The sequence below is a fragment of the Etheostoma cragini genome, chromosome 1 (assembly GCF_013103735.1).
Source record: "Etheostoma cragini isolate CJK2018 chromosome 1, CSU_Ecrag_1.0, whole genome shotgun sequence".
NCBI classification, from domain to species: Eukaryota; Metazoa; Chordata; class Actinopteri; order Perciformes; family Percidae; genus Etheostoma; species Etheostoma cragini.
In genome coordinates, this window is record NC_048407.1 from 22,971,395 (window position 1) to 22,990,862 (window position 19,468).

The 19,468-nt window shown below is 39.0% G+C and overlaps 1 protein-coding gene across 3 annotated transcripts in view; it reads left to right on the top strand.

Moving 5' to 3' along the window:
• The window catches only part of LOC117944561 (hexokinase-1-like), a 35,667-nt gene extending 16,466 nt beyond the window's left edge, over positions 1-19,201 (top strand). The window contains exons 1-21 of one of the 3 annotated variants that reach the window (XM_034871481.1): positions 533-953; positions 7,240-7,402; positions 10,582-10,730; positions 10,834-10,953; positions 11,210-11,305; positions 11,466-11,565; positions 11,716-11,899; positions 12,557-12,712; positions 12,830-12,917; positions 13,265-13,410; positions 13,686-13,878; positions 13,976-14,087; positions 14,440-14,588; positions 15,267-15,386; positions 15,626-15,721; positions 15,812-15,911; positions 15,995-16,178; positions 16,320-16,475; positions 16,749-16,836; positions 17,386-17,531; positions 17,829-19,201. In XM_034871481.1, coding sequence (XP_034727372.1) covers positions 891-953; positions 7,240-7,402; positions 10,582-10,730; positions 10,834-10,953; positions 11,210-11,305; positions 11,466-11,565; positions 11,716-11,899; positions 12,557-12,712; positions 12,830-12,917; positions 13,265-13,410; positions 13,686-13,878; positions 13,976-14,087; positions 14,440-14,588; positions 15,267-15,386; positions 15,626-15,721; positions 15,812-15,911; positions 15,995-16,178; positions 16,320-16,475; positions 16,749-16,836; positions 17,386-17,531; positions 17,829-17,976 — 2,757 coding nt within the window. In that variant the 5' untranslated portion in view covers positions 533-890 and the 3' untranslated portion in view covers positions 17,977-19,201. Of the gene's footprint in view, positions 1-532; positions 954-3,447; positions 3,459-7,239; positions 7,403-10,581; positions 10,731-10,833; positions 10,954-11,209; positions 11,306-11,465; positions 11,566-11,715; positions 11,900-12,556; positions 12,713-12,829; positions 12,918-13,264; positions 13,411-13,685; positions 13,879-13,975; positions 14,088-14,439; positions 14,589-15,266; positions 15,387-15,625; positions 15,722-15,811; positions 15,912-15,994; positions 16,179-16,319; positions 16,476-16,748; positions 16,837-17,385; positions 17,532-17,828 lie in introns of those variants that run through there. The other 2 variants (XM_034871455.1, XR_004656608.1) reach the window with 2 other exon arrangements.
• Positions 19,202-19,468: the final 267 nt, after the last annotated feature.

Here is a 19,468-nt window from a genome sequence, read left to right on the forward strand (position 1 = left end):
AAAGACATGAAACCTAACCTTTGTGTTGTGTGTTAACAGTTTTGGGAAAATTAGCCAAGGATTCAGAAAACTTGTGTAACCAATTGTGAAAAACTGTAAAACACACTCCCCTCTTCACACAGACAGCAGACAAGCCAGAAGAGATGACAAACACAGGGCATAGGTTCCACCCCTTCTTTCCAATTCGGAGTAATATTATGACTGTGTGAGTCATTTTCCCAGCAACCCACCACGCCAAATTGTATGTCACTTTATAGCTTCCTTCCTTGAAACAGTTAACCCTAAATTCTCTCCTCACCTTACTTCCTTCCCTCTTTCGCTCTCTCTCCCTCCCCCAATTAGGCACACTACCTCCTCCATCACTGAGTTTGCCTCCAAGGCGTCAGCAGACCAGCCAATCACAGAAAAGAGGATGTGGCACTCAGCCCCATGGCCACTCACATTCTATAACTAACCAATGAGCTCAGAGACAGTGGGCAGGGTTCCTGTTATGGCCCTCCCTGCTTCTCTCTTTTTGCCTCCTGTAGCTAACTTGCTGTCTCACCACTCATGCTTCCTGGCTTTACTCACATGCTCAGAGAGGGAAGAGCTATAGTGTCTTAGCCACACATGAAGAAGGTCTGTCTATTTTAAACCACACCGGACTGGACTCAGGATATTTTTATATCTCCTAAAGCGTATGACAGATTGTATGTAAAGTAGAGCCAGAAAAGAGTTTGAGTTCCTTTATTTTACATTTTTCTGTAGGATTTTTCTCCATCTGACTGGAGGTGGTCGTGTGTGTGACAGACAGCCAGAGAGAGATAGGGATACAGAGTGTGTGTGTGTGTGTTTGTTTGTTTGTTTGAGTGAGTCTGCATGTGTGTGTGTGAGAGAGAAAGAGGACCAGGATGATTGCGGCCCAGCTACTAGCCTATTACCTCACTGAACTCAAGGATGATCAGGTTAAAAAGGTGAGTGCTTTCTGTTTCTTCTGCCTCCATTTTGACATTGTCTCTCTATGAGTGAGAGAGACTGTTGGGGAGAAAACACAAAAGTAGAGAGTAGAGCATTTGTTTGTAGAGGTCATTGAGTTCACTCATACTCCCATCATCATACTTTTGCTGTAAGACTGTGTTTTCCCAGTATAGTACATATAAGGATGTCTTTGTTCTGTCAAATCTCTTTAAGGAAGTGAATACAACATACAGGATGTTGGGAAAGAAGTGCAGCAGGCAATTAAAACACTAAGCTTTGATTTCATTGTAAGATGTAAGTCAAACTTGGTCAGTGAAACGTGACAAACTGCACAGGGGTGTGTCTATGTAGTAAGATGTGTAAGGTCTCACATGTGTGAGATCGATGCCATGATGTAAGTTTTGAGAGGTGGGGCCAAAAGGAGAGAGGGCATTTGAAGCAATGATGAAAGAACAGATGAGCAGAGGGCCAAAAAGGTAGAACTTGTAGAAAGAACAAAGTAACATGGAGAGCTCAACACACACGGTGAAAAGAGGAGCTGCAGCAGTGTAAGCACAATATGAGCACTTAAAGAAAGCTGATTGTTGTAGCTTATTTAGTCGTTTTTAAAGCATGATTAAATATAAAAGTTTAAGGTGAAAGACAAGAAGAGTGTGTTGAGCACCATGAATGTGTGTCTTTCATAACTTCTCAGCTGAGCAGCCCTCACTGAACGACTTCTGGTATAAAACTGACTGGACCAGTTTAGGTTGTCCTTGGAGCGGTGTGTGCGTGTGTATTTGTAGCAAAGGAACAGAGCTTGTATTTAGTTAAATTATCTGCTGTCAACATATGGTGCATGGTCCCTTTAAGGTCGCTCCCTGATAATGTCACACGTCATCACCAACTGCAGATTCTGCATTAAACTGTATCGATGGAAAAAGTTCACAGCTATTGCTCTTCCTTCCTCCATCTCCTTCTCTGTAACCTCTTTCGCAGTTCAGTTTTAATTGAGTCATCTTTATTGGCACAAAGCTGTCATTCCCAGGTGTGCCTGCTGTTTGCCTGAGTCAAATCAGAGTCTGTAAAGGTAAAATACATTTATCAGGAGCCAGGATCTGATGTAATACAACACGTCTCCCTCCCTCTACTCCTGTTCTCTTTCTCTCCCTGCTTACCTAAAATAGGCCAGCTTTAAACCATGTGACCATAGGTGACAGGCTTACACACACACACACACACACACACACACACACACACACACACACTGTACCAGATGTGTAGCTATTGTGTAGAGAGCAGAGCAGGGTTTGTTTAGGCCTCAACATCAACTTCTCTAGTCATGAAACTGTGAAACACACAGCTGAATTGTGAAGTGAATGTCTTCAGATAATCGTGTGGGTGTGTGTGTATGTGTGTGTGAACACGAGGTGCAGGAGAGGGCAGCATAGAGGACAGTATTTTTCCACCCTCAATCTGTGGCTGTGTGTGTACAACATCGTGCACACATACATACACAATGGAGTCAGGTTTCCTCGAACCACCTCGCTGTGACGAGGAGAACAAGGCATTGTTGAGAGGAGGAATGCAAACCGGAAGGAGAGGGAAAAGGACAAAAGGGGAGGGAAGGAGAGACTGACAGAGAGAGTGTGATCATTTCCTGTAGTTTGGCTTCAGGCAATGTCAGAGAAAGTTGCGTGTCTGAGAGGTGTGTGTTGAGGGGAAAACATGGCCTTTTACAGATTTATGCATACAGACTCATATGGTGCCTAATGGCACTGTATCAGGAAATAGCACTTTGCTTAACATTATTGGGAAAACTAGCAACAAAACTAACAACATAAATCCTACTTACTGTGCACAGTATTTTCTGTATTTATGTGAGTTATAAAAATCCACAGCAGAGATCTGAGCTGTGAGATCAGATGATGCTCTGCTAAAATAAAGTGCTTAGACTTGGTTTCTAGCTGCAGATAGCTGAGTCATAGATGCTAAATTCTATCCTGCAGCAGGAACTGAATTTAATCTGTGTTCAGTGGATATCTCCTAGGAGAGGTGAGGAGAAATGTGGACAATGTCTGCTTTTAATCCTCCCCTTTGTAACTCTGCATCCCTTGTCAGCTAATAACACATTGTTATTTGAGCAGGCTAGTTAAGAATGCATTCTCATTCAATTAGCTGATTAGGAACTCATTGAGAATTCAAGTTAGTTGAATGCACATATACCATAAATAAACTGGTTGGTCCATTAAGAATACATTCACTCATTCCATAAGTGAAAACATTATGTGGAAATGCTTAAACATTGTTGCATTTGGCCATGCAGTTTCCTTTAAATACAACCCAGAACAGAAAGGTGATAATTGAAGAAATGCACAATACAACTCTTACTGCCAACGGTACGGTTTGAGAATTGGGTGTGTTGTGTTTGGGCACCCTGCAGAATTAATACCTTGTCCTGCCCCCTTTGGCAAGTATCACAGCTTGGAAACGCTTCTTGTAGCCAGCCAGGAGTCTTTCAATCTTGTTTGTGGTATCTTTGCCCATTCTTCCTTCCAAAAGTCTTCCAGTTCTTTGAGATTTCTGGGCTGTCTGTCACGCACTGCTCTTTTAAGGTCTATCCATAGATTTTAAAATTATGTTGAGGTCAGGAGATTGTGAAGGCCATGGCAAAACCTTCAGTTTTCAAATCTTTATGTACTCCACCGGGGATTTTGAGGTGTGTTTAGGATCATTGTCCATTTGTGGAAGCCAGCCTCTCTTTAACTTCAGCTTTTTCACAGATGACATCAAGTTAGTGTCCAAAATTTGCTGAAATTTCATTGAATCCATTTTTCCTTCTACTCTTTGGGGTTGCGACCCCAAAGCATGATTGATCCTCCCCCATGCTTTACAGTTGGACAAAAGTTCTTTTCATTAAATTCTGTGCCCTTTCTTCTCCAAACGTACCTTTGCTCATTCCGGCCAAAAAGTTCTATTTTAACCTCATCGGTCCACAGAACTTGTTTCCACAATGCATCAGGCTTGTCTATATGCTCCTTTGCAAACTTCAAACGCTAATTTTTGTGGTGAGGACGTAGAAGAGGTTTTCTTCTGATGACTCTTCCAGCAAGATCATACTTGTACAAGTATCTCTTTATAGTGGAATGGTGTACCACAACTCCAGTGTCTGCCAGGTCTTTCTGGATGGATCGTGCAGTCAAACGTGGGTTTTGACTTGCTTTTCTCACAATCCTGCGAGCTGTTCTGTCTGTTATTTTTCTTGATATTCCAGATCTTGTTCCTGGTGACTGCCATTTCTTCATTCTGACCAGAGGATACTGGCGTCTGAAAATGCTTTGCTATCTTCATATAGCCTTCTCCTGCTTTTGGAGATTTTTCCATCTTTTCTTGGTTTCTTTATGCACATTAATAAGAATTTTTACCTGGGGTACCCAAACTTTTTAGCCCCACTGTACTATTTAGGGTGTGTTTACCTTGGATCATAGGCTCTAGCTGACCTGAGACCTAAGTGTTTGTCTGCTTCTCAGACACTTTTATCATTTAGCAAATTGGGGTTGGAGAAAGCTGGATGAACTCAACCTAAAGTAGTGACTCCCAATGGAATCACCAGTACCAGTACTGGCAACCATTTCACATTACAGGGATGCATTTGTTTCAATTTGAGTATCACAAATATTAATAAATGACAAGGTGTCAGAGAAGTGTCAATGTGTCACCATAGGGCAATGCAAAGTTTGGAGAAACTTCTTATTAACATTTGGTTTCTACTCCTTATTAGACCATTAGATTACATTCTTTTCAAATGAGAAGTTCTTGACAGAAACTGCAGATATTTGTGATGCAGTAGCTTTTCCAACTCTACTTTCATTTCGTCAGGTTGGATAGCTGACCTGGGTCAAAAAGACAATATGCAAAAATGCATATACAAATGCAACAAGCTCTGTCTTTGCATGTTTAACCTGTTTGGTGTCTTACCAAAGGGGCACAATGTCACGTAGGGACAAATCAGCAGCATTTTAGTTGAATTTCAAATACACTTTTTTTTTTTTAATACGCTTTAATCAGTACAATCTTTTGTGCCACTTTATCTGTGTCAGCTCTATCCAAGGAGTGTTTAACAAGACTGAAGCTGTTTTTTGTAAATTTAATGATTAAAATCTGCATTTTTTTTTTTAAATACAGTAGTCATCTGTAAATATAAATATTTTCTACCTAGTTCAATTTTAAATTGTAGTCAGAATAGTTCTTCTAAATACTAACATATTCTGAATGTAGTGTGTGTAGTGACAGACAGAAGGTGCAGTAGGGAGTGGAAAGACAGCTGTTGGAGTGTTTTGTTTGTGGTCTAATTGAAATCATACATGCTGATGGCATGCTGTAGCTCCATGAGTGGAGGGTGTTGTCAAGCTCCAACATGTCACTGAAGTCAAAATATCTCTTCCAACCACCAACTAGACCTGTAAAAAAACAACTCTGTGTGCTGTGAACCTGTTTGTTTCACGGTCCAGCAATGGAAAAGTGCTGTATTTTATTGAGCCTATGAAGGTGAGAGGTGGACTTACCTTCTGTATGACAAGAACATGTGCTAATGAACATTTATCCCAGAGGCGGGCTTCACATTTAGACAGAATATATGGAATGTAACACCTATACAGAGTAGTTAGCAGTTGGACAGTACTGTTCTCATGTATGTAACTCTCTTTCTCACAACTAGTTTATACTATTCAAATATGACTTTGGGGATAAACGGCAGGTAATTAATGTTTTTCTCCTTGTTAGAGCCCATTTAATGTATAATGAAAGACAAATTGAACATTACAGTTTCAGATAAAATCTTGTCACACTCTTAACTAGCATGATTTAGCACGTCATATCAAAACCTGTGTATGATTCATTGATTGTCTTTTAAATGTTTGCCTATACATATTTTTTTATTTCAATATAAGCTGATTATCTAACAAAATACAATGTTGTTGAATGTACAATAAGGTAAAGGTATGCTGATTGTAACTTTTTAAAACACTGAAATTGTCCTTTAGTGTCAGCACACATATTTCCTCTACTATTGTATTGTATTACATTCTATCTATTTCTGTGGCCAGCCAATGCAAAGTACACTAACACCCAAACTGACATTGTCCTGAACCAGCTAAATATAAAGTCAATATGTGACTCCTAAAACAGGAAGTCAGGACATTCCAATCTGATGTCTGTAACGATGATTAATACTGAGCATATTTGTGTAAACTATTATTTCATAGTTCTCATAGTCTGGTAGTCATTGTTATGAAACAGACTGATAACTATCCAGTTATGGGTTTATTTTGCTCAATTTCTCTTTAGTTTTACAGAAAGAGTCGAAAGGAAAATAATTAAGCAGAGTTATGTGTATGTAGTCTTGGTGTGTAACAGGTTTTTGCTTTATCATAGTATCTCAAAGTATTGCTTGAAGGCACACCTAGCTGTGATTACTCTTTGTATTTAGTACAACTGATGCCCTTATGCTGTCAGTTTATACGTATATTTTCCCCTATTATTTGTATGCCAAAGTCTCTTCTCTTTTGTCTCATTACTGTCATACCCATAATAGTCACAATGAACACCCTTATGTGCAGTTATGCCTTGATAACAGCACTGAGCAAATAGGCTGTATCCTTGTCACACTGATGATGCTGTGCTTTTCCTTAGACATTGACTTTGCAATATGACCATAGCGTGACATGTAATTTGACAATTGCCCTAAGTTTTATTCCGTTATGTTGCAATAAAGCAATATAATTAGGCCCAGTTATTTTGTTTTATGTCTCTGATTTATTATTGGTTAAGCAGAGCTGTGATCAATCAATTCAGGAAGAAAAGTAACATGAGTTGGCCAGTAATTCATATTTACTGCATCATCATGCTTATAGAAAATAAAGACAGTGGGCCTCAATTGCCAACTGTTCCTAGGAAGAAATGTATTGTTAAAACTCACTTACGCAGTTTTCCCAAAGTTTTTGACATTCACAAATGTTTTCTTATCCAAGATTCATGAATCTTTCGTAGACCTTTTTTTTTTTTTTTAGGACATTTCTTAAGAATAAATTTGAGATGTAACTTTGAAAAATATTGCTGAACAAGGCCCATTATGTTATCACCAAATCCAGTAAATCTTAGTTACTCAGCCAGTGTAAGAGGATGGAGTGTTTTTTTAGCTTTTTTATGTGGCACATTAATAGTATTGTTTTGGTAACAGATTGATGGTTCATAGTTAAGATGGAGAAGATGACTGCCTCTTTGGATTTTGTCTGATTATTTCAGATTGATAAGTACCTGTACTCCATGCGTTTCTCTGATGAGACGTTAAAGGAAATCACGCAGCGGTTTCGGAGGGAGCTAGTCAAAGGACTGGGGCGGGACACTAACCCCACTGCTGTGCTGAAGATGCTGCCAACGTTTGTGCGGTCAATCCCTGATGGCTCAGGTTAGTAGCTTAATACATCCGTGCCTCTAACCCTATGTTATAGTTCAAATTTTCACCAAAGCTGGGTTATCAGAGCCCCACCAGTTCAAGCACTTTCTATCATGTAATCAGTTTCCAAACCTGTTTGCCTAATTTATCAATATAAATAAGTGACAGCTGCACAATGTAGTACAAAGATTAGATATGTACTAAATTGACTTGGCAATTTCCTCTTTCTTGGCCTTTCATGGCATGTAGTCTGCCTTTGCTATATTGAAATAATATAGAGGTACTGACTAGGGTTGGGCGGTAATACGGTATACCATGGAGTCATGAAAATAACGTCATCAGTTTCAATACCGCCATTAAAAGAATGCACTTATATCGGTGACAAGGATTAAATATTAAATATAATGTATTTAATGCCTAAAAATGCTTATGTGTAGTTCTGCAGTTTGGCAGCATTTTGGGTTCCGACCTAATGAGAAGGGAGAGGTGTGTCAGTATTAGTGTTTGGCATTCAGTTTCTGATCGTGTAGACACAAGCCAACAGTTTGGTGACACCGTCTGAACCTTGCATCATCATTTTTAATAGGTCACGGTTGTACCGTATACCGCAGTAAATTAGGGAGGTTTGACGTATCAAAATTTGGATACTGGCTAACTCTAGTACTGACACAACAGAGACAGGAAGGACTCTTCTGCCACCACTCATGTCTAGGTAGATTTACATTGAAAATGTTTTACTATATTAAATATTAAACTTAGTTACGTAGTCATCAGGAAAGTATATTTCACTGCAGAGAAAAAGAGCAAAGGCCAGTTTGTATTTTTCATTCATAGTTGCCGGGTCCTATACCAGCTTTCAAAGGACAGGGAAACATGCGCAGCAGAAAGTCCCCTCACATTTATGATATTATTAAAGTGTCTAAATGACCTGATCTGGCATGTCTTTGACATGTCAGAGGAAAGGAGATGTAATCACAGTGAACAGGGTGAACATTCAAGCTTTATACAGACCGTTTTGGTGCTCTGATACAAACCATAGTCCTTTAGCTGTCTACAGTGCTAACCACCACAGTGTGTGGAGTTAGATTAGATTAGTAGCAGAATCACCTATTACTTGTTGTTGAAGCTGTTAAACAATACAATCCTAAAAGACAAAACCTTGCTTATGGATAAAGGTATTATGCAAGTTTTGTGTAGTAGGGGATGGGTGTACAATAAAAAGTACAAAAAAAGTACATAAACTTTACCTTTCATTATATAATTGACACCGTAACTATCTTGCTTACAGTAATCCGACCTATAGCAAAACTACTGTTTCCTCTTGGTGCAGTGACATACAGTATACACAATGCACTTACATACGTCATTATATCATTGTTTATCACATGCTGTCTAATCCTCATTTTCTGCAGTCGTTCTGCCCTTGTAACTCAAGTGAATGTGAGTCAGAATTTGCTCATATCCTGTACGTGTTGTACTTTGAGAGGAGAGGAGGCCCTGTCCACTTAAACTGAGGGACAGATTTTATGATCTTTTTAGTCAGATCAAATGATAACGGAAGCAAAACGTAGGTTGGCGGCACAACAGCAATCTTAAATCTACTTTAGTCTACGACATGAGAGCTGTTATTCCAGTCCAAACACACAAGAACACACCCATCAGAGATTAGCACGAATCCTGCTGCCATTGTTTGAGAACAAGATGACTACGAGACCTCAAGTTACAAAGGTCGAACACAGTAGGTTTAGTCTGATTTATTACTAAATATAAGATTTTCAAGAAATGCAAATGATGCTGTGAAAAACTGATGCTAAATAGTAATTAATCCACACCTAATTATCTTACTTTCTTATATTACTTATCAATGTTACTGTGAATTCAATTAAATAAATGTCTTTGCGTACACAAAGATTTATATCTTTTCTAATTGCAGTTGCTACCATTTGTTGGTGGTAAAGACGGGTTATGTCTTTGCCATATTCTTACTGTGAGCCCCTCCATATGTTTCATTATCTACTATATTGTCAAATGTGCACAGATAACAATTTACAGCCACGGAAAGTCACCAAAAATTAAATAAAATAACAATTTTGCTGTTGTTCTATGGGTCTGTTCTCTCTCGCCAACCTACAGAGAATATAAAAAAATTACAAAAGACTAAAATTGAAAAGTAATACTTTGTGTTGTCATTATTTTGAAACCTTGATTGCAACTGTCCTGTTGTATCAGTCAGTCTGCACCACTGACTCAACCTTGCATTCTGATCTGCACCAAAGCTTGTGGCACAAGATCAAAGTGATGTGAAACTACACTGGTGGGTAAAAATAAAAATGTTTCTAATATCATTAGAAACTTTACTGGAAAACAACCTACTGTGGTGTGGCATTTCTACCTTTTTAATTACGGCCTAAAATCATCATTGCCAACACATTTAGAAAAGCATGTAAAGATTGACTGTTTCTAAGTTAGTTTGTATTCAAATCATTGGGCTCTTTATTCCAAACTGTGTCCCATGCAGCAACACCAAGAATTTTCTAGGGGTGGTAATCTCTTGGCACCGATGAAGAGGCCAATGATTCGATTCTAAACCGATGATGCATCTCAATGCAACAATTTTTTACTTTAAATTTCCATGTGTGATTGATTTGATTTGAGTTTGTTAGATTTTGACAAATGCAGTATTTGTCACACACAAGTTTTAATACAATTTTTTTTTTCTACTGAGGTTTTTGTTTTGTAGTCATTCCAAGCCTTAAAGATGCTTGTGAAAGTCACCTTCTTTCACAGTTATCTTCAAGTCAGAGGCTCTGTCATGTTTAAAAGAGGGGGAATTGACTTAGAACATGAAACATGAGGTGGTCATATGTAATGTGATAAAGTAGATGAACAGCCTTTATGTGTTTTGCCTAATTATTTTATGTATGTCTTATTAGATCATATAGGTGAGTATATGTACAGAATGGTGATGCATCTAAGAATCAATTGTTTTTTCCATCCCTACAATTTTCTGTTATGTATGACTTCTGGTAAATACTTTCTAAATTGGTACTTGAGGTTACATTGGATGTGCGTTCTTAGGTAATGTCAGCAACAGTTTCCATATGTACCTAACTGCAAATTAAAATTTCACCCCCCTCTCTCTTTTCTCTTCTTGTCTCTCCGTCATCTTCCCACTTTTTCCGTCTTGACAGAGAAGGGAGACTTCATTGCGTTGGATTTGGGAGGTAGTAACTTCAGGATTCTCCGCGTCAGAGTGAGCCATGAGAAGAAACAGACCGTTCAGATGGAGAGTCAAATCTATGACACACCAGAGGACATCATCCACGGCAGTGGAACAGGAGTAGGTGTACACACACATACATACACACACACACACACACACACACACACAGTCTCTTCCGTTCAACCTGAGACAACCGCTCCCTTTACCACCTCTGTTCTAGCTGTTTGACCATGTGGCAGAGTGTCTTGGTGACTTCATGGAGAAACACAACATCAAAGACAAGAAGCTCCCAGTTGGATTTACCTTCTCCTTCCCCTGCCAGCAGACCAAACTAGATGAGGTAAAAGAAAATTTAAAATTGATCAGCAGATGTTGATATAGTTGACTTCTTTGTGACACACATTTTCCATTTATTATCTTTTATTCAAATCCCTGACGATTACCATGCAATCCATTTACATTATGAGTTGCCGCAGTTGCAATGGAGACCTGATCCACAGTCATGTGTGTGTGCCAGGCGCTGCCCAACAAAACCAAGTCTCCACAAATATATTCCTTTTCTCACTTCTCTCTGGCTCTATCTCTGTTGTCTCCAGGGCTGTCTGATAACATGGACAAAGCGTTTCAAGACCAGTGGAGTGGAGGGAATGGACGTTGTCAAGCTTCTCAACAAAGCCATTCAGAAACGCGGAGTGAGTCTTATATTTTGCCTTATTTGTGCTTATTTAGTTATCAAGTTATACACTTCAGTTCTGCCATCGGAAGTTCAAGTTTAATTCAACTGGGATGCTGAATGACTGAGATGACAGCAAACCATACTCACTTATCCGTGTGTGCTTTGATTTCATTCAGGACTATGAAGCTGACATCATGGCAGTAGTGAATGATACTGTGGGAACAATGATGACCTGTGGTTTTGATGACCAGCGCTGTGAAGTCGGCATTATCATTGGTACTACATCAATGTGCATTTGGAACCTATTACCGTCAAGTATTTGGCATTGTTGCAAGTTAAATGGAATTCAATGCTCTCTGAACTGATCAAATAAGCAGAACAGAAAGTAGATCAAATTGATCAAAGGATATGTATATATGTGTTAAGGTACTGGTACCAATGCGTGCTACATGGAGGAGCTGCGTCACATTGACCAGGTGGAGGGAGACGAGGGTAGGATGTGTGTCAACACTGAGTGGGGAGCCTTCGGAGACGACGGCAGGCTGGAAGACATCAGGACAGAGTTTGACAGAGAGATAGACCGAGGCTCTCTCAACCCCGGAAAACAGCTGTATGTCAAACCAAAACTATTACAGTCTTGTTTATGTTCACTTTTTTGAGTTGCAAGGGAATCACAGAATCAGCTGATGATAAGATGCCAGTTACTCAGCCAGCTGTTGTTTATTGTTCTGGGTAGAGATAAGATTAAGATGACTACTTAATTAATTTATATCAAAACAAAAAAATTAATAATAAATTACTAGAGACTTTAAGGATAAAAGTGACAAACGTACGTCAAACCTTGCCGTTTTGTCTTTAGATGAATGTAGCTGAGGCTGTGCTTTAAGATCCAAGTTATTCTGCATGTTTGCTGTTTACACAAGTTGTCACAGAAGTCCTACACTCTGTTAATGAGCAGAGATCAAGGCAATGCTCTTTGTTCACTCTCTGCCCAGGTTTGTTTTTCCCACAGGGGACCCAAAGTCAGTTTTTCAAAAAAATGTGAGATGCTTATAGCCTGACCATGAGAAGGTCAGAATGTGAATCAGCACATTAAATGCTTCTTCTGAATAGAAAACATGTAGAATAGGTTTATCTGTTCTAAAAACTCAACTAGTGGCATCTTTAACCATTAAAGAACAGCTCTGTTGGTTTGTAGGTTATAGTGATATTTATTTAAACCTGTTTGTTTTACCCACCTCTCATTTTTTCTGTCACTGTGTCGTAGATTTGAGAAGATGGTCAGTGGAATGTACATAGGAGAGCTGGTTCGTCTCATCCTGGTGAAGATGGCCAGAGAGGGCTTGCTGTTCGATGGGAGGATCACCCCTGAGCTGCTCACTAAAGAGAAGCTTGAGACCAAACACATCTCAGCCATAGAGAAGTAAGTCAAAATTCCTTGCATTTTCTTAATTGAGTAGTTACATAAAAACTAAATGATAAATCCTTTAAATAGTATACATTTCTAGTCCATCATTGCTTATCTGTCTTTCCTGTTAAGGAGCAAGGAGGGGTTGACCAAGGCCAAAGAGATCTTAAGCAGACTTGGCGTGGAGCCCTCACACGATGACTGCATTGCTGTGCAGCATGTGTGTAATGTTGCTGGAAATTCTTAAATCGTGAATCCCTCTTTTCAGAGATTCCCCTTAAATTAATGAAACAATACATAGTCAAAGTATATTTAAGTATTTAATGTAGTACTTTCAAACAAACTATTTAATGCAAATTAAAGTGAGCAAAATAATTTATTTTTATTTTATTGGTGTGTTTTTGCCATTAAGATGCTTTTAATTGCCAACATAATTGCATACATTCATATTACAAATTACTGTAGTATCTTGAAAGAGTTTCAATAAAAAGATAAGGCTTTGTTTATCTTATTCTGACATTCATTAAGTGGGGAAGTGCTGCTTGATAAATGTTACTCCTCCTTCAGGTTTGCACAATTGTGTCTTTTCGCTCTGCCAACCTGATAGCTGCCACGCTGGCAGGAATCCTACTGAGGCTAAAGGAGAACAAAGGCGTGGCACGACTTCGAACCACTGTAGGCATCGATGGATCTCTGTACAAGATGCACCCACAGTGAGTGGCATTAAGATTAAAGATTAGATCAAAATGTATGCATTTCTGTTTATTTTACATGTTCTGTCAGCGCCTAAATGTAATATAATGTATCTCAATGCTCTTTACTTGTCCACAAAAATCATTGAGAGTTGCTCTTTAGGTCTTGGCGGTGGCTAACTGTATATCGTACATTATGCAACACATTCATCAATATGTAATTTATACTGTCTAAAGAAGACCACATTTAAAAATGTTACATTTTAGAACTACAAACTATCTTGTATGTATTTCAGATATGCCCGTCGTCTTCATAAAACAGTCCGTCGTTTGGTCCCAGACGCTGATATTCGATTCCTCCTATCAGAGAGTGGCAGTGGCAAAGGAGCAGCCATGGTAACAGCTGTGGCCTACCGACTCGCCGAACACTCACGAGAAATTGCCCAAACGCTGTCTGAATTCCGCCTGACGACCGAACAACTGCTGGATGTAAGAACAGAGAGATACTTTTGTGTTTGTTTGTGTGTGTTTGTACATGTTCACTGTGTGTTACTTCACTATTGAAGACATTCCAAAATTCCTCTAGGTAAAGAAGAAAATGAGGACCGAGATCCAAAATGGCCTTTCAAAGAGCACTCAAGACTCTGCTACTGTCAAAATGCTGCCAACCTTTGTAAAAAGCACTCCTGATGGCTCAGGTGACCACACACACAAACGCATTTGCTTGCACATACATTCTGTCCATATTAAACCTCAGAATTTGTGACGGCACGTGTGTGTCTTTGGGTAAAGAAAGCAGCTGTGATGATTACTCAGCATCTTAGCAGCTGGTTTACACCATATCAAACCTCTCTGTAATCGACAGAGCCCTTAGCCAACGATGATGTATTGTCACTGAAAGGACGTACACACTGAACAGATGTCACTTTTGGCTCTATTTAAAACCTATTATTATTTTTTGCATGTTTTATATTTGTTTTAATAATTGTGTGTGTGTGAGACTGTTCCTGTTTTGTTTATCTATGTTTGTCTGCTTGCCTTGATTTTCAGAGCATGGTGATTTCCTGGCTTTGGATTTAGGAGGAACCAACTTTAGAGTTCTGTTGGTTAAGATTCGTTCAGGCAAGAAGAGAACAGTGGAGATGCACAACAAAATCTACGCTATTCCTCTAGAAGTGATGCAGGGCACAGGAGAGGAGGTGAGATCCATCAGGCATTTGACTCAGTAATCTGTGCTAATTTGACTAAAGTGATGCACACAATGCATTCAAGTCAGAAAGGAGGGTGAGAAAACTTGAATTTAATCTTTTTTACCTTGTTGGTACTGTAAAGATTATGGTAGTCAGTAGGAAGTCGTGGGACACTTAGAGGTAAGTGGATAGGAAAAGGCTCGGGGAAGAAGGTCGACAGAAATAGAAATTGATTAGTCGAGATTAGCATCGAGTTGACAGTCTTTAAAAAAACATAGACTTGAACTTAACTCTTGTGCACCAGCTGAGGCTAATCCGGTCCGTCACCTTTAGTCCTTTTCATTCCCACTCTCACTTCTTCATGTGTTCTTTTTTTTCCTGAGCTAAGCGGGACATTCAAATCAGACTATAAAATGGCACCATTTTAATTGTAATTTCATAGGTTAAAAACAAACAGTTTTGAATTATTTTCCATTAAACACCCAAAGGCATTGGTTTGTTTCTAACTTTCTACAGTTAATTATTTTTGCTAATATTGCCAGACAGAATATTACTCTGGCCAGTAATAAATGTTGGAGGTTGTACGTTAATAAAATAATTACTGCAGGTTCAAAATGGAACAAAATGACAAATGTTTTCAATATAAATAATGTAGGTTAACATATTGTCATATCTTTCTTTTTCCAGTTGTTTGATCACATCGTGCAGTGTATCAGTGACTTCCTGGACTACATGGGGATGAAGAATGCTCGTCTTCCTCTGGGCTTCACCTTTTCGTTTCCCTGCCGGCAGACCAGCCTGGATGCTGTGAGTGACTTAAATCTGCTGTGTCTGCAAAATGGGTCCACTGATAAGCAAACATAATATCAGTGCCGAGAGGAAACCCCAAGTGTTTCCAAAATGTCAACTTTACCAGAAGCAGTTTTGCTTTCAGCTTTGAGCAACACTGTTTCATGAACCCAAGGATAGAACTTTCTGAGTCCCGAGTAGACCATAAAATCCTCTTATCATATGCAAAATATGACATTTTTCAATTGTGTTTGCAGGGCTTCCTGTTGACATGGACCAAGGGCTTCAAAGCGACAGACTGTGAAGGAGAAGATGTGGTGGGATTGTTGAGGGAGGCCATTAAGAGGAGAGAGGTAAGTTGTGAGGAGCAGAATCATTCAGTGAAATATACCACTGTGTGAAAAAATATGGACTGTGACATTAATATTATGTTTCTTCTTTAGGAGTTTGACCTGGATGTAGTAGCTATAGTGAACGATACAGTGGGAACCATGATGACCTGTGCTTATGAAGAGCCCACCTGTGAGATTGGGCTCATCGCTGGTTAGTTTACTTTTTTACTGTTTTGTTTTTTTAATGAATATTCAGTTTTCTGTTGTCCATCTAACCTGTGTGTCTGATTATAGGCACTGGCAGTAATGCTTGTTACATGGAGGAAATGAGGAACATTGAGATGATAGAAGGAGATGAGGGACAGATGTGTGTCAACATGGAGTGGGGAGCTTTCGGTGACAATGGATGTCTTGACGACATTAGGACAGAGTATGACCGCGCTGTGGATGATTTATCCCTCAATCCAGGCAAACAAAGGTTAAAATCTCCATCCTTTTATGTCCATGTTCTTCAAGTCAGAAACCCTTTTATTTCTTAGACTAATATCCTTATTAATGACTTCCAAAATGTCTGCATCTCTAAATATGTGCATGCTTTGTCATTGCATATGTTTTACAGATATGAGAAAATGTGTAGCGGAATGTATCTCGGGGAAATTGTCCGAAACATCCTGATAGATATGACCAAGAGAGGATTCCTGTTTAGAGGACAGATTTCTGAAACACTAAAGACCAGAGGCATCTTCGAAACCAAGTTCCTCTCACAGATAGAGAGGTAAGAACAAAAGCACGTTATTGGTTTCTATTAACGGAGGTGAAAAGTAATCTGGACCTTTGTCTCTCATCTTGCCATGCTGGGAAAGTGACAACATCAGTGCCAATAGATAGCACCTCGGGTAGAACATCCTCTGCAACTGATTACCTTCACTTATTTCACTTTTAGTCTACTATTGTTTTTATCTTTTAAAATGTTCTTGATGTTTTGTCTAAGTTTATTTCTCTTCTGCAAATGGCTCAGATGTTATGTTTTTGTCTTGTCTTTCTCCAGTGACAGATTGGCTTTGCTGCAGGTTAGATCCATCCTGCAACACTTAGGGCTGGACAGCACCTGTAATGACAGTATCATTGTCAAAGAGGTAAGGTATAGCAAGATGCATGTGTGTGCACACACCCCCCATAATATTAAAACATTTTTCACATTTCATTTAGCACACAAGCATATTTATTATGTAATCCATTCTTACGCTCAATTTACCAATGCAAACTCACCAACCTCACATGGTGTTTGGAGGGAATCTACACCCAGTTGCCAGTTAATCAGGTCCACATACCTACTTTAGCTCTAAACTGACCATGCAGATGAATCAACACCTCTTAAAACAGTTTCAACAAAACTTAACTTTATAACCTTCATGAAAGTAGGATTTATTATTACAGAACTGGTATATTGTACTGCATAAGTTTAAACTAGGTGTACCTAATAAGCTGGCAACTGAGTGTGTATAGTGGATACTGAGAATCTGAGCCTCACATAAATTGTTTTCAACATTTATCTTGTGAAAGAAGCAGGCATATGTGACTACACAAGAGTAAACAGAAACAGGACAAGTTATATTATTTTCAACATTTATGGAGTGATATGATTTTGTGTGGCTTGGCAAACAAGGGTTTTCATTGTTATGCAGGTATGTGGGGCAGTGTCACATCGTGCAGGTCAGATTTGTGGGGCAGGAATGGCGGCTGTGGTCGATAAGATCAGAGAGAACCGAGGACTGGACCATCTGGACATCACTGTAGGGGTGGACGGGACACTCTACAAACTGCATCCACAGTTAGTTGAATTCATCAGTAACAGACAAAACTATTCACTGTCCTCCTCAATTGCCTAAGTAAAAATGTAACATATGGTGACCAGACCAATCTGTCATGCTGTAAAGTCTAAACTAAAGGACTTGTTTTATTACAGCTAACGTTTACTTTATTGCATAACTGTATTTTTTTTCACCTAGGGTGGTAATTACAAAGCAGTTGAAATGTGTGACAAACAATTTTTTCCTGTTTTGTGCAATGTTCATAAATTAACTCTAAACTCTAAATTAACATTATGTAATATGTTGTCTCCGTTTAGTTTCTCCGGGGTCATGATCCAGACAGTAAAAGAACTGGCTCCTCAGTGTAACGTCAACTTCCTGCTGTCAGAGGACGGCAGTGGGAAAGGAGCAGCACTCATCACAGCCGTGGGCTGCCGGCTGAGACAGGAGTCAAACAATAAATAGAAAATATCTCTTCTGTCTCGCTGTCATCTCCCCATCTTACTGTGTGCCCCCTCTCTTCTCCAACCTTTTCTTTCCCTTTGTCTTCTGTCCTCCTGAATCCAACCACTCCAGTCAACGTATCACACTCCTGTAGCTGCTTTAGCTAATCTACATAACAGAGAGGATGATAGCTTAAATAAAACATGCACATTCAACTCCTGTAAAAAAAAAAAAAGAAGATGTGCAGGGTAGAAACAAAGTGGCCACACGCTCCTGTAATGTTCCTATGAGTTGTTTATCATTGCCATCTGGAGGATAATTGCAGTCTTTTACAATATACCAAGTACAACCGTTGCAAGACAATTTCCAAAAGCATTGCAGAGAAAAGTTTTTTCTCACCACATGTTGAGTAACTGTAGGGACGTAAAAACTTGGTTTTAGACCAAAGTTTTCAAAGTGTGTCTGCTACTCACTGTCTCTTCAATAAGACGAAGAAGGGATACAAGGAAATATATAAATGTATAATTAGATGAAAGGGAATATTTTTGCTCAAAGAAATGTAAGATCTTACCCAGATACAGTATGTTATACACACTGTTGCTATTTATTTTATTTTTGTATTGGCCAATGTTGAAATTTTTTGCTGTTCATATAATGCGGCAAACAGACGAAGCGACCTCAGTTAGTACCTGCCCTGTAGTGGAGGATTTAATAAACCATGTCGGAGCAGAAGGGTCAAAAAAGAGGGACTGTTTCCAGATCTGGAGGATATGTGACATGCTTGCTTAATGTGCAGATTTGGTCTAATGTATGACAGTAATTCTATTATTGTACTATAAAATATGTCTAAAAAGCGCTTGTATGTTACAAAGTATGTTGTTGGTTCTAATCGCTGTTAATAAGTTTTTCCTCGTCTTAAGAAGTGCTGGCTACACTCATCATCACAGTGAGACTTATCAGTTACTTGGTAACTGCCAGGAATGCGGTGCTAACAGCCAGTTGAACAACAATGGCCAAAACGGTGTACAACAGCACATTTTATACATTAGCTGAAACTTTAAAGGGAATTGAAGCATTTGGGAAATGAAGTGTCTCCCTATCCTCACTCACTGTACTCCATATGCTCCAAAAGATTCAGAAGAGTGTTTAAGTGAACTACTGTATGACTCATTCATGTAACATAATTCATGCAAAGTCATATTTATTTTTCTTTGTAATAAAATCCAATCATAATATTGCTGTTAATAACACTCATGGCACTTTTCTGAGACCTATGTTTCTTTTATATTTTCAATCCTAGCTATCTAGTCATTGGCAGTTTTGGTGCTAGGATGAATCTGTGAGATGCTAAAGTACATTTGTATCGCCATGTGCTGTTAAAATTCTGGCTTGTGGTGACCGATTAGCACCAACACAACCTAAAGCTATTGGAGTTAAGAAATCAAATGCAAGCAAGTTAAATTTCTGTTCTTATTTACTACTCAAACTTTTAGCCTCTCCAGCAGGCCTTCAG